At 34.0% G+C, this 15,338-nt stretch overlaps 1 protein-coding gene and 2 pseudogenes across 1 annotated transcript; 1 reads left to right on the top strand and 2 right to left on the bottom strand.

The window, feature by feature from the left end:
* Positions 1-1,361: 1,361 nt before the first annotated feature.
* On the bottom strand, positions 1,362-1,893 carry LOC143396672 (adapter SH3BGRL-like; annotated as a pseudogene).
* A 554-nt stretch (positions 1,894-2,447) lies between these two features.
* On the top strand, positions 2,448-12,532 carry LOC143396671 (C-type lectin domain family 6 member A-like). Its single transcript, XM_076852617.1, has 6 exons — positions 2,448-2,516; positions 2,888-2,977; positions 4,438-4,539; positions 7,680-7,831; positions 10,175-10,290; positions 11,365-12,532. Exons 1-6 carry the CDS (start codon positions 2,486-2,488, stop codon positions 11,507-11,509), a joined length of 636 nt encoding a protein of 211 aa, XP_076708732.1. The 5' UTR covers positions 2,448-2,485; the 3' UTR covers positions 11,510-12,532.
* Positions 12,533-13,818: 1,286 nt separating this feature from the next.
* Positions 13,819-14,483, bottom strand: LOC143398331 (phosphoglycerate mutase 1-like; annotated as a pseudogene).
* Positions 14,484-15,338: the final 855 nt, after the last annotated feature.

Here is a 15,338-nt window from a genome sequence, read left to right as displayed (position 1 = left end):
TCACAACCCCTCTGTGGATAGATCTTGGAGACTTCCATTTTATAGTCAATCAGTCAATTTTTTTTATGTTTGTAAAAACTCTGAGTTTATTTTAAAGCATCACATCAAGTTTGAATCTCAGTAAACAAAGCCACATCTTCTTATATGTTGATTTTTGCAGAGTACAGACTTGCAAACATCAGATACAACAAAGTAGTGTAAAGTAAAAGATGTTTTTTTTTTATAAATAAAGTGGCATGGGGCTAACATACAATGTGGATATCTTCTGGGTAAGTTATTTAGGCCATGTTTCTCGTCTTTTAGACATGTTCAAAAATATTGTAAAAGTTACTCTATTTATTTGATTTTGATATTTGTGCTTTTTATGGAACCAAAGAAATATTCTCTTTACTTACATTAATGTATTCACACAATATATGTTAAAATTGAAATATTAAGGTTATCTATCAAGAGACAGTGACATTCACGATCACAAGTTTTATTAAAAGAAGAAAAAACCCTAAAATTTCTTTATCAAAAACCCAAGAAATTAAATCTTGGGCTATGACTACCAAAGCATTTTCTAATAGTTAAGTGACAAAATTCTTTGAAAGAGGATGCCATTTTAAATTTACTTGCCATCCCACTTTTGTGACAAACACATAAACATTTCAGAGGCAAGCAACTTAGAAACATGTTTCCATAATGGTAGAGTTAAACAAGGAACTCCTCAACTGAATGCATTTATTTTCTTTTGTTTTGTTTTTGTGGGAAGTCATCTATTCCTATCCAATATATGCAATGAAACTCTGCATTTAGAAGCTTGGAAAACTTGTGGTTCAGTACATAGAAGTTTCTTCCACAGAAGAATGGGAATGTCATAATTGCCGCAGGAAATTATAATGTTTAACAAATCACAAACATTACCTGCAAGTAATTTTAATCATAATAACATCACTTTAAAAAGGTACATATGCTTATTCACTAAAATTAATGAGGCAACTTGTGAACAAGAGACAGATTCTCTCTTCTTTTTAAATTTTTTAATGTTGAACTGCAGATACCCTGATGCTACAATAAAAATATTTTGAAAACAAGGGTGCTTTCTTTGTAAAATCACTGAAGTACATAAATGCCTTGGCAGATTATAATACTATCCCATGATATCTACTTAAAATTTTATGTTCATCTTCCATTTTCCTCACCATAATATTCACATTTTAATTATGTATTTACTTTGTTTGGATGCAAGAACACAAACTAAACTATTTCTTACAACATTAAGCATATTTCCTTTGAAGCCAAGATAATTTTGTTATTTTATAAAAGCAATAGAGACTCATTTTTCAAGATGCTTAAGACAAAATGCTTAAGGCTCATGCTTACTGCTTTGCCTGGCCTTCTGCTTGCTTTGAACCAGATGGTGCCATCAAGCCTAAAAATGCATACACTGCATCATTTTCTCAGGTTCTAAAGAAGGTATCATAGACCCCACAGTACGGGCTTTCACTGAGAATCTGAAGTGGTGGGGGATACCTTGTAGCTGGTTGACTATTTTCAGGTACATTTTTCCTCATTCACTTCTGAAACTCTTCACTGCTGCAGTATCATTTTCTTCAAATAATATATATGTTTCTTCTAAAGAAGAATGGGAATGTCATAATTGCTGCAGGAAATTATAATGTTTAACAAATCACAAACATTACCTGCAAGTAATTTTAATGTAAATATATATATTTATATATATATTTACACACACACACACACACACACACACACACACACACACATATATATATATATATATATATATATATATATATATATAGCTTATAAGAAACCAAATGCATCTTGCTGTTTTTACTTAATTGCCATAGAGTCAGAGGAAGATGGAACATGTACAACAATCACCATCCTGGGAAAAGCATCTGGTGGTTGTTTGGGTCTTGAAAATGGCTGTAGAGCCTGAGTAACAGTTTTGAAACAATGTTCATGGGTCTTTCTGTTGTTTATTAACCATTAAGCCATATTGATTCAACCAGACTTTTTTTTTTTTTACTTCTTAGGACATGTGAAATTAAGCATTACATAAAAGAAGTACCCAATATAAAGGTGTGTTAGGTAGCAATTTATTTAGGCCAACAGATAAATTCTTTTAGGGCATGTAATTTATTTTCTTTTGTATGCTGGAATGAATAGGAATTAAAGAGAAACTTCATGTTAGAAACTGAATAAATGATCTGAATATTTCTGTTAAGATTTTCAGGAACAGTTTTGGGTATGTTTCTCAATTTCCTCTTTCGTTTTTCCCACGTCTTTGAATCACTGGAAACTTTAGATCTTTATGTATTAGCATTGGACATTTATTAGTCATATCAGAGTGTGGAACTGTTATTATCTGAGCCTTGGCCTCTTTGAATGAAAACTGGTCTCTGGGTAACATTTTCAGGAAGACAGAGAGATACAAAAGGTTCTAGAAACTTCTGAACACACAGAGACTCACATAATGATACAAGAAAGGCAAGCTCAAGGTGGAGGTGAGTATTTTTTTTCTCCAGATAGCAAGTTAGACATGTATGATATGATAAGAGTCATCTGGAAAGAAGGGGTAGAAAATGGACAGATTTAAGCAATAGAGATTGTGCCAAGGCAGTAGAATTGGGAATTTGAAAGAAAGAATAATATCTCTGAGTCAGAAGCACTTATAAGAATAAGTAATCAAACATGAACATAGAAGACAACATTAATCATTCAAGAAAGGTGATCAGTAGAAGAATATAATAATAAGAAAGAAAGTATATGGAAATGGAATTTACAGTTGCCTGATGAATTTTGTCCAGATTGCTCTGTGTTTCAGAGCAATTTTATCTATCCTGAGAGGTTTGCATTTGTCTTGTTGGTCTGATAGAGAAGAGAGTCTGCTGGTCCTTGAAGCTCTGGTCCATTGCTCTGATTTCCATCATACTCCTCAGTGCTTGTTTCATTGTGAGCTGTGTCGGTAAGTTTGGCACTGAGGTGCCATTTTTTCTTGGTTCTTTCTCTCATGTTCTGTAAAGATTCCCTGGGATTCATCCTACTATACCTTACAAATAGGTCAGCTCTTACTCAGAATGGCATGCTTTTCTTGATTTTGCTTCCTACCTTTCTTGCTATTTCTCTATCTTTCAACAATGGCATCTTATAGATTTACTTTATCTGGCTTTGTTAACATTTGCTGAATCATGACCTCCCAGGTGCATGGGTGTTATTTGTAGATCCCCTAAGGTACCATCTTTCAATACTGGGTCCCCCATTGATCATGTGTTTTCTAGTCAAAAAATCCCTGTATTGGGAAGACAACTCTGATTGTTTTCATAATGATTACAGTTTAGATAGGGGTCTTTGACTCATGTGGGTGTCTCTTTAAATATGAGAGGAAAATAATTCAGATGAGATAATGACAGTGTAAGGAGATAAAATATTCTTTCCTTTTTCCATTTGCCTCTAAATAAATATCTCAAGTTCATTGTGTGAGAAAACTCAAACATAGTTTTTTTAGTCCAATCTATAATTTGATTTTCTATTCACTGATAAGGTGAATAAAAATAGTTCTTGAATAGTCTGTAAGGGAGTGAAAGTTGCTTGCTATGTCAGAGTCTTGCTACACATGAACTTTCCTTTGAGAAGTAAATAAATCTATCAATGTTAAGTAAAACACAGATCATTATCACCAAAGTTATAAAATATTTTGGTTCTCTAGATCAAGTGCAAGAGAGAAGAGAGTTAATAATAGTAATTTCATTAGTCAAGAAGCAGAAATTCAGGATGCCAAACATGGGCCAAGAGAAAGGTAGAAATTTGTAAAAGTATTGATCTTTAGTAGTAGGCAAAAGTGAAAGAAGAGAAATAGTATTGAAGAGTCAAATCAGGACCTGAGAGATAATAGATTTTGTTTAATGTTGTTTAACATGCACACCCATGAACAAGAAAGGTAGTTTTTATTTGAGACATGCAGATATTTAGAATATCTCCAAATGTTTAAAGTTTCCCCTTGGTTGTTATTTATACCATGTTTATCTATAGCTACATGCAATCAGAAGTATTTAGAAAATATTCATATAACCTGTGACTTCTTCAAGATTACTAAAATAATGTGTACCAGATTTCCAGGAAGTCAATAAATATCTGTACATGGTTTGTTGCAAGTCATTTTTCTAGGTATTTGCAAGTAAGTGATGTAGAAAACAGAATCTCTGCTGTAGAATCTAGAGTTTAAATTATAGTGGGGGAAGAGACAAAAATAAATCGTCAGACAGACAAACAAGTAAGATAAATGAATATAAGCAAGCATAATTCAGGCTGGTCTCTACTGGCTTGCATAAGGAAGAAGAGTGGTGGGGAGGGAAGTAAGCTGGCTTGGTACAGATAGAAAGCATGAGGCTCTATGGGTGGATTCTCATCCTTTTCTTTCCTTTTCAGTGACTTACCATTTTGCAAGTAACAAATATGACAAAAGACTGTCTGTACTACATACATATCATTCAAATCTAATCTGCTTCAGTGAAGGGACAACGGTGACAGGTAAAGATTTACAATGTTTATCTACACTTTCCCTTTCTCGCAGAAAACTCAGGGTTGAGCTCAAGATTGGTGTATTCTAGTGTGTGTGTGTGTGTGTGTGTGTGTGTGTGTGTGTGTGTGAGAGAGAGAGAGAGAGAGAGAGAGAGAGAGAGAGTGTTTTTGCTTGGATATCTTCAAAGTGTCTCTAAACTTATATGCTCATATCAGGCTTTAGTTATGTATATCAAGATATATTGAAATTCTTGATCTTGATGAATGCTGTCAACATCCACACATGTTTGCTCAAGTTAACTCTGGAAATAATAATTCTCACAATTTCCACATTATTTTCACCCTTTATTAAAATAAATTCCCATTTTTGATAAGTAAGTTTCCCAATTAATACTATCCTTCTTCATTCTTATCACTAGCTTTATTACTGGCCAGATTGTTTCAGGTTTAGATCACCACACTCCAAAACACACTCCTAATACCATCAGATGTTGGAGAATTAAATTCAGGATTGTTGCCTGCTTTACACTATGGTGCAAAATACCAAAGAGATGCAAAGTGCATGTCTATGGAGGTCTTATGGTCTTAATGCTTCCAAATCTATGCAGGTGTCAGACTCTTGTTTTTCAGGAGTAATGAATACCCTATTGCTATGGCAAAACCTTTTAAAGATGAGGAGAAGGCAGATGTTTCTTTCCATTTCTATGAGATGTTAATTTTTTTCTTTTTAGGTATTTGGCAAGAATATGTTGCAAGGGAACCCAAAGCATGGTTTCTTTGCTTTCCCTGACCTATGGTTTTCTTAGCACAGTGGATTTTTTATAAAAAAATTTCTTTTATAAATAAATATTTATAAATTTTGTATTTATATATTTATGAGTAAATAAATATATAAATTTATATATAAGCATATTTATGTATATTTATGTTTATAATATTTATCTTTATAAATATATAAATAAATATATAATTATATATTTAAACATAGAATGATTAACAAATATATGAAAAAATGTTCAACATCTCTAGCAATTAGAGAAATGAAAATTAAAATTATAGCCAGAATGGAAATTATCAAAAATACAAGCAATAATAAGTGTTTGAGAGGATGTGGGGAAAAGGTTACATTCATATATTGTTGGTGGGACTACAAATTGGTTCAACCACTCTGAAAAGCAGTATGAAGATTCCTCAAAAAATGAAGAATGTAACCACCATTTGACAGTTATACCACTCCCTGGCATATAGCTGAAGGATTTAAAATCAGCATTTACATAAGAACATATATATTTACAATATTTGTTGTACAAGTTTAAATATTTATTTTATAAATTTTATAAAATGAATATTTTGTTGTTGTAGTTGTAGATTGCACACAGGACCTCACAAATTCTAAGAAACCTTTGCCACTGAGTTTTCAATTTGTTTTTGGTCAACTTTTTGAGATTTGATATATTTGACATATGAAAAATGTTTCAGTATGTAACTTAATTGACAAAGCCAAAACCCACCATTGAAAAAGATAATTAAATCTTAAAATTCATACATTAATATGCACTTTGAGGAGCATTGTAAAAAGCAGGAATCCTTAGTGAATGGAATGCATAAGTAATGTTCTAAAAGCAACTAATAGTAAATTGATAAATATGTTGTCTATTTTATTCATTTTGTAGCATTATAAAAGGAAGAATAAGTCTAAAGGAAGAATAAGTCTATATATTTTCATCATTTAATATGTTACAACAGAAATGATTAACATAAGTCTGTATGTAATAATATGAACGAATGATGTGAAATTTAAAAAAACCTCTAGAAGACTACATATATTATTATTTTTTCTTTCTGCTGTGTAGAGGATTGAACTCAGTGCCTTGTTATGCTTAACTGATGCTCTACCACTGAGTCACATTACCAGCACTCTATTTTTATACCTTGGTAAAAATTCAAAGCAAATCTAAAGAATTAATTATTTAAGCATACATATATATTATGCTAAAATTATACATATAGTATAAGTCATGCTGAGTATATGTCTAATAAAAATATGGCAGTGAATTTATATATGGCTAGGTATCAATTTCTTCAATCCTACAAACTGATACTTCTAAGAGAAAAAGGGAGAGAACTGATCATTAAAACACTTTAAATTGCTTGATACTGTGATAAAATTAGTGGTAGGTGACATTTATTGAGTAATTATTCTGAGTTAAGTATCTTCTATAATGTTTTTCATGTATTATGTGACTAAATCCCCCATGAATTTGTTGCTTTTATTATTTCTATTTTATAGATGAAATAACAGACTCAAGGAGGTAATATTGGGCTGGTGGAGTTGCTCAGTGGTAGATATTTGGCCTAGCATGTTTGAGGCTCTGGGTTTGATACCCAATGTTAAAAGGTTAATAAAAAGGAAGAAAAAATAAAAGGGGTGGAGGAGGAGGAGGAGGTAGTATAACTAGCTTAAAGACACATGAAATAAATAGTAGAACCAGAATTCTATTCAGGCATAATTAATGAGGCATAATTCTAATAGTTATAATTTACATTTCAAAAACCTAAAACTTGGTGGCTTATTCAAGATCCATGAGTAGAATTGGATTTCCAGATTCATCTGTGTTAGTCATTTAAAACTTCAAGACAACTTTGAACTTATGATGTATAAGAGACAGGGAACAACAGGACTAAAAAATCTCCAACAACAGTAGTCAATTATTATTATTTTAAAATTTATTTCTATGTGGTGCTGAGGATGAAATCCAGTGCCTCGCATGTGCTAGGCAAGCGCTCTCCCACTGAGCCACAACTCCAGCCCCAGTAGTAAATTACTGGAAAACAAACAAACAAACAAAAAAACAGAGGAATTTTGTAGGCTAACTCAGTAGTCAATTATTGAAAGACAAACAAACAAAAAACCCAGAGGAATTTAGTAGGCTAACTTATTCAATATTGAAGACTTAATATTTAAGAATGTTTACTTAACATCAATTCTATGACCCCCAAATTATATAATTCAGAGAAAAGTTAATACCTGAATTAAGAAACCAACTCTAGATAACAACCACAGATCCTGGAAATTTTATGTGTATAGAACATATCTCTTTCATCTAATTTTTCTCACCTTGCAATCACATTTCTTTCATATAATACAGAAAAAGTCTGGGGATGTTGCCCAAGTACTTGGAAGCCATTTGGTTCAAGTTGTTACCTCATTTCTACTGAGCAACATTTTTGGGCTAAGAGTGAAGAGAAATGTGCTGAAATGGGGGCACATTTGGTGGTGATTAATACAGAAGCAGAACAGGTACTTTTCCCATCTTTAGTTTTCATCAAACATCTTTTAATTGTAGCAAATAATATAGCAAAATTAACTCTTACCCATTTTAAGTGCATAGTTCAGTTGTGTTTATTGTGTTCACATTTTGGTGCAACTGATTTCTAGGATTTTTCATCTTGCAAAACTGAAACTCTCTTTCCACTGAACAACAACTACCCATTTTTCAATCTACAAAGGCCACAGCAATCACTCTTCCATCTTTTGCTTCTGTAGTTTGACTCCTTTAGATTCCTCATGTAAGTGGAATCATATCATATTTCTCTTTCTGTGACTGGCTTATTTCATTTAGCATGATGTCTACAAGGTTCATCTATATTGTTGCTTGTAACAGCATTTTTTCCTTTTTAAGGTGGAATGATATTCATTCATATGAATATATTTACATATGCCAACACTTGCTATTCTCTATTTTTTCTTTTTATTCTGGCAATTTTAGTGGGTATATGGTGATATCTCAAGGTTTTCATTTGCCTTCTTCTAATGCTTAGTGATGTTGAACATTGTTATATATGCTTATTGGCCATTTGTATATTTATTTGGAGAAAAGTTTAGTCAGGTATTTCACCCATGTTTTAATTGGGTTACTTATTTTGCTGTTGTTAGGTTGTATGTGTTCTCTGCAGTTCGGATATAAACAACTTGTCATTTATGATTTCCAAATATTTTCTCCCATTAAATGGACTACTTTTTCATTAGTTGTTTGCTTATTTTGCTGCATAGATGCTTTTTGGTTTGATATAGTCCTATTGGTATATTTTTGCTTTTTTACCTGTGCTTTTGGTGTCATATTCCAGAATACATTGCCTTTTCCAATGTCAGGAAGATTTCCCCTTATGTTTTCTTCTAGGAGTTTTACAGTTTTACACCTTACATTCAGATTTTTGAAATATCTGGGTAACTTTTGTGTTTATCATAGATAAAGGCCCAACTTTACTCTTTTGTATTTGGATATGCAGTATATCCAGCATCATTTATTAAAGAGATGATACTTTCTCCATTGTGTGGTCTTGGCACCTTGTTGAAGATAATTTGACCACATATGTCAAGATTTATTTCTGGACTCTGATTGTTTTCCGTTGGTCTATATGTCTGTCTGCAAGCTATTACTATACTGCTTTGATTACAAAACAGTTTTAGAATATATTTTGAAATCAGAAAGTAGGAGTCTTCTTTGTTCTTTTTTTTTAAAGATTGCTTTGCCTATCAGGAGTCCTTTGAGATTCAACATGGATGTTAAGATTTTTTCCTATACCTGTGAAAAATGACATTTGTATTTTGATAGGGATCACTTTGAATCTGTAGATTGCTTTGGAGAGTATGGATATTTTAACTATATGAATTTTACCAATCTATGAACATGAAATGCTTTTCCATTTATCTGTGTCTTCTTTATTTTTCTTTGTCAATGTCTCTCATGACCTAGGTTAAGTTTTTTTTTTAAGTATTTTTTTTTTAGATTTTATTGTAAATTTATTTCTTCCTTAATTTTCTTTTCAGGTTGTTTATTGTTAGTGTAAGAAAATATTACTGATTTTTGTATTTTGATTTTGTATCCTGCAACTTTGCTGAATTTTCAGGACACTCAAGAAAATCAGTGATTTAACTGCAGTTCAGATCTGAAGTCCTGAAAATAAGGGGAGCCAATGGTATAACAGCTTGGTCAGGCAGACAGCAAAGAAAACAGGATAAATTCCTCCGTTTTCTTTTTTACTGTTGCCCTAAAGCATGTTTATTACTTTATAGTTGAATACGACAAAATTTATTTCATAACTTTGTCCAGGAATCATTGATTGCAAAGAATATGAAATATAAGACAAATCATACCTTCCTTTGTTTTTTATTCTGTTCCTCTCAACAAATTGGATGATGCTCATCCACCCTGAGGAGGGCAATCTACTTACTGATTCTGCATATTCTGATGCTAATAATACCTGGAAGCATACTTACAGACATGCCCAGAAATAAAGTTTTAATCTGGGCACCCCTTGGCCCAGTCAGGTAGAAACATAAAACTAACCATCACAGCATCTTAACATATAAAATAAAAAAGTGGTTAAAAGCACAAAAATGAACTTATGGCCATTTAAAACCCTTCTTGGTAAATAAAAGAATGAATGGTGGGAATTTATGGGTTAGCACTTTCTCCTTGCAATGATGATGTTTTTTGCCTGCATATTTGGTTAGTGTGCCACCATGTGACTGTTCCTTGCATCCTGTGTTTTCTTAGTATACTTTAAAGGATATTAAAAACACTTATTCTGTTTAATAAGGAAATTCCAAAGTCTATTAAGTCCTATTTTTTTCATGCAGAATTTCATTATCCAGCAGTTGAATGAAACATTTTCTTATTTTCTGGGGCTCTCTGATCCACAAGGTAATAATAATTGGCAATGGATTGATCATACACCTTTTGAAAAAAATGTCAGGTGAGTTCAGACCTAGATTAATGAAATTTAGGACCTTGAACACTTAGAAAATCTAGAAAATTTTGTTAAGATCTTGAGACTATTAATATTAATAATTATAATGATGATAACATAATCTAACCATTATTAAATTCTTACTAAGTGAACACTCGTAAATTTTGAGAAAACTTCTCTGTTTTAGAATTCAATTTTCAGAGGAAAAATGAAAAAGTTTGCTCAAGATTATTGAATGAATATGATGAGAAACTTGGTTTCAATCCCATGGCTATCCAAAAAATGGTGCTCTTAGTCATTGCATTGTTTTCTATAGACTTGTAAACATAAGTAGCCACTTAAATTAATTCTAATAAGTAATATTCAAAATATATGGGTTAGAACTATGTGTAATTTAACAATTATGTAATTATTCTTTTGTGGCCTTTAAAAAGGAATTTAATTATGTACTACCTTATTTTACTCTCACACAATCTTGTGAGTTATCTAGACACCTTTATTAAGATTTGTTTTTGTAGATGAGGAATCTAATCCCTGAGAAGATTAATTTGTTTGATTAGTAGCAAGATAAATTAGTAGTAAAATTGTCTTTAATTCCAAAACTAATGACCAACTACCCAGCCCTGCTCCATAGTGTATTCCTCAGAGGCAGGGTAACTTATTTATGTTTAGACTCAGGTACCTGATGTTCATTTAAGGCAGCTGTATGAGAACAGAGAAGCTTATCAAGAAGCATGTAAATGCTTCTTTATAAATGGATATAAAGAGGAAGCTTCTATGATGTGCTGGTAAGAAAGAAATTGTTAATAAGCTAGGTCAGGAAAATGGCTCTGTAAAAAGGAGGAAGTCAACATCAGATTGCAGGCTGAGGTTCACCACATCATGGAGAATGTTAGACAAACACATGAAAATGTGCTTCCTTACTTAAATTTTTGGTGAGGGGCAGTATGAGAAAAGGTAGAAACTGTTAGAATGTTCTCTCATTCTCAACCCAATTTTGCTAAGCATCAAACTTATATACTTTCTGATCAGTCACTATGCATTCATTGAATAATTCTATTTACCTTTGTTTCTCTTTAGATTCTGGCACCAAAATGAGCCCAATTTTTCTGCAGAGCAGTGTGCTACAATAGTTTTCTGGGAATCTAGAGGATGGGGTTGGAATGATGTTTTCTGTGATTCTAAAAGGAATTCAGTATGTGAGATGAAGAAGATTTACCTATGAATATCAATTTATTCATTGACACCATGAAAATTCAGACCCATCATAAAATGATAATTATTTGTAATGTACATGCAATTCTTGTGTCACAGAGATTTATGGACATATTCCCCTGCTTTTTTCACTTTAATCAATCCTCTTCTAGTTTCTCATTTTCCACTAATAATAGAATAAGTCTTTTCTCCCTTTGTTCTGCTCTTTCATTTATTATTTATTCTTTTTTTCACCTTTCTCTATACATACTTCCACATGCATTCCTCATTCCAGAGATTACACTATTTTATTTGTTAGAAGAATTATAAGACAGCATTATTTGAAAATTATGCCTCTATCACTCAAAATGCCATAGAGAAATCCCTATAATTAAGACTGTGATTAGAATTGCAGCTTTCTGAAGGACTAACAAGGGCTGAGGGATCTAATTTAGATTGCTCACTCTTGGCTGGTAACTTGGCATTGGCTGTTAGAGGGCTTCAGCTCCTCATCATATGGAAATCACTCTCAAGCTACTAGCATGTTCTCACAATACAGTAGCCACCTTCCTCTAGAACAAGTGACCTAAGAACACAAATGAAAGCAGCAATGTCTTTAATCATCTAGCCTTAACAGTTACATGCCATAACTTTGGCTATACTCCACTGGTTAGGTGAGAAAAACACAGCAAACATTCTACTTTGATCTCCTGGGCTCTGAAGCAGAAAGCCACAATGTGGGTGTTTCAAGATGGCCCTTTGCTTTAGCTCTCCAAAAAATGCAGAGTACTTTTCAAACAACAGATTATCGTGCAGACTGTCTCTCTGTTCTACAGATTCTTTTGTGCCAAATTTATTCACTCTGTTTTTGTCTCTTTCTGCCAGTCACTCCTCCCCTCTGAGATAAACTGGTGTTGCTGGTGCCACCAGCCTAGCTCCAAAGTACTCTTTCTCATCCTATGTTCAAAGAACCTGACTTTCTGTGTCTCTAAGATTCTCTTACCGTCCAGTATTGCATTTCAGTGAATCCCTCTGTCCCCCACTTCATTGAGAAGTCACACTCCTGCTGCTTGAATCCCAGGCAACGGAGTTGCTAAAAAATGTACCCTTTCTCTATTCCACCATATTTCCTCCTTCTATTAATTATTCCTTTGTATTTTGTATCTTATTTTTCTAGATTCTTAAAATAAATAACTGTAAAAAAAATAAAAGAATCCATAGATTTTCGTCTTTTTTTTTTTTTTTTTTTGGTAATTAGCAAAACATTCGAGGCTATACATTTACTTTGGTTATCATTATGGCTAAATCCAACAGGTCATAAAATTTGTTAATCTCATTATTTTTCCCTTTACATATTGCTAATTGCAAGAATATTTTCTTGTTAGTCTATGGAATTCTAAAATTTTCACAAGAATTGGCTTTTGGTTATTCTTTTGAAAATTTCATATTGAATTTCACTTAAAGAATGTGACATATGCATATTATTACATTTTCTTCTTCTTTTTTTAAATTTCATATCACTCTTTTGGCATACTGATCTGGACAAAAGATTTTGTACAGGTATGCTTAAAATGAGTACTGGCCCCTCGTGGCAGGGCCAAGCAACTGGAACATGGTTCAGAAATCAGAGTGAAAGACACACTTACACATGATCAAGATGCATTTTGCTACTACAAAACAAGGCAGAGGAGGAATTCTAAGATATATAGAAAGATATACATACCTTAGAGGCCAAGGAGCTTATCCCACATGTTGTGAGAAATGGCTTATTTTCTGGTAATCACAAGTGGGACTATTTAATCACCACTAGAAACACCAGAAGGGTGGTATTATATATATATACATGTTTTTATTTTTATGAAAGTAAGTGTAACACAAACTTAATTCAGTATTGATACCAACCTTCTAGAACTAGCTCCTCTGGGGTCAGGGAGGAAATAGCTTTTTTTTTAAATTGCCATTGAGTTACATTTATATTTCACTGGAATAACTAGAGGCTCCCTTCCCTTGCCCGACCCTAAGACCTGACTACAGTATAGTGCAGAATGGGATCTCAGGAACATAAATTGTCTCTCTTCTCAGGCTTCTTCTTTATTAGTTCCTCCCTATTCTGTTCTAAAGGAGGTTCTTATATGGCACTTAGAAAAAGCCAGAATCACTACTTCAACTCTCCCGAATAAGAGGAGCCTTACCTGGGCTTGGACTGACAATCTGTGTCCCAGGGTCCTATTCTGACTAGATTCTATGAAGAGAGTGGGTGCAGGAGACTAAATGTTAAAATTAAAATGAAAGCTACCATTCCCCATTAGCAGTTGCAACTTAAAATGCCTACAGATATGGTCAGTGTGATACATGCAGGAGATAGGTGCAGAGGAAAGGATGGGCAGGGCATTCCTTGGTACAAGTGTGTACTGTTTTGCATTTATTTCTTGTTCTGAGCAGCGACAGTTTCACCAAAGGTCTCTTCAACCCCAGGAACTACATGGGCTTGATGGGCTTCAAGTTCTTGTCCAATTCATAGACAATGGGAATACCAGTTGGCAAGTTCAACTCCATGATGGCCTCTTCAGAGAGACACTCCTAATGCTCAGTGATGCCCTTAAAGCTGTTGCCATGGATGGCAGTCAGAACTCGTTTCCCCTCCTTGATTTGGTGAGGGATTTATTCATTTCAGAAGAGAAGAACTTAGGCAATAGTGGTCTTCACACTTTCACAGAAGGGTAGCTGATCCTCAGTAAGGCCTGCATATATGTGATCCTTACTGAAATTGCTGTAGCAGGGATGATCAGGACCAATCGGAGGTGGGCCTCCATTTCTTGGCAGCAATTTGTGCTTTATTGAGGTCAGTCAGACTCCCATAGTGTGGCTCATCGAGGCTCCCAATCCTCACCACTTGCAGCTGGCAGCCACATCTAATCAATGGTATTCAGCACTTTCCAGAGGGTTCAGATTGCCCTTTTCTGTACCCAGGTAAAGCAGATATCAAATTCATGGCTTGCTAGCATCTCTCAGTGCCTGCCTAGCCAGCATTCCTCATGGTCAACCAGGCTATGGTCCGAGGTCTTGCCAGCCATTGAAGGATTCTCCAGTTTCCAGGGGCTCTCACAGACTGTGCAGGATCAGCACCAGGTTGCAGGCAGTCAAGGCAGCAAAGTGAGGATGCAGCGACAACGGATTGCAGAGATTCCAGAAGTGACAAACCCAGACCCCTTGGTGGTGGTTCCTGTCTGTCTCCTGCCCCACTTTAGCATGCGCGCTCCTGCCAAGCGCTCCTTGCCAAGCCCAGCTTTCACGAGAATTCTCCAATATTTATCACAATATTTATTTACTTATTTGGATTTGCATTAGTCCAGAAAAAAAGGCTAAACTGTGTGGGCATTTGGAGAGGATAATAATATTTTAGGCTTGTATAAAGCTTACATTCTCGTTTTCTGTATAATAAGAAATTGCATAATGAGTAACCTTTTTCTTCAGCGGAGCGTATTAATATAACAAGTATCTTTATACTCTGAATCTATTTTGAGAGACATAATCTCATATGTCTTCCATAAACTTCCTGGATGTCCCTTCCACAAGCTTGACACTCCCATGTCCCTGACCACCCAGTCAGTCATCAGGCATTGGCCGTGAATTGATATGAATCTGTATCTCAAGCCACTTTTTACCCCTAGGTAAAGTCTACTATTGTATTTACAGTTTGGAGTTACTCTCAGTGGGGGGATTTCCATTTGTTACAGACTATTGGGGCTACTTCTGAGTAGAGCTAAAACTTTCAGCACTCTAGTTCTAGTTAGTGTCAAATATTGAGCATATTGATCTGTAAGCCAAACTTTCCCCCACTCCCACAGACAATCATGACA

Source organism: Callospermophilus lateralis, chromosome 4 (genome assembly GCF_048772815.1).
Source record: "Callospermophilus lateralis isolate mCalLat2 chromosome 4, mCalLat2.hap1, whole genome shotgun sequence".
NCBI classification, from domain to species: Eukaryota; Metazoa; Chordata; class Mammalia; order Rodentia; family Sciuridae; genus Callospermophilus; species Callospermophilus lateralis.
Note: the sequence above shows the minus strand (reverse complement) of the source record. Positions and strands in the feature narration are given on the sequence as shown.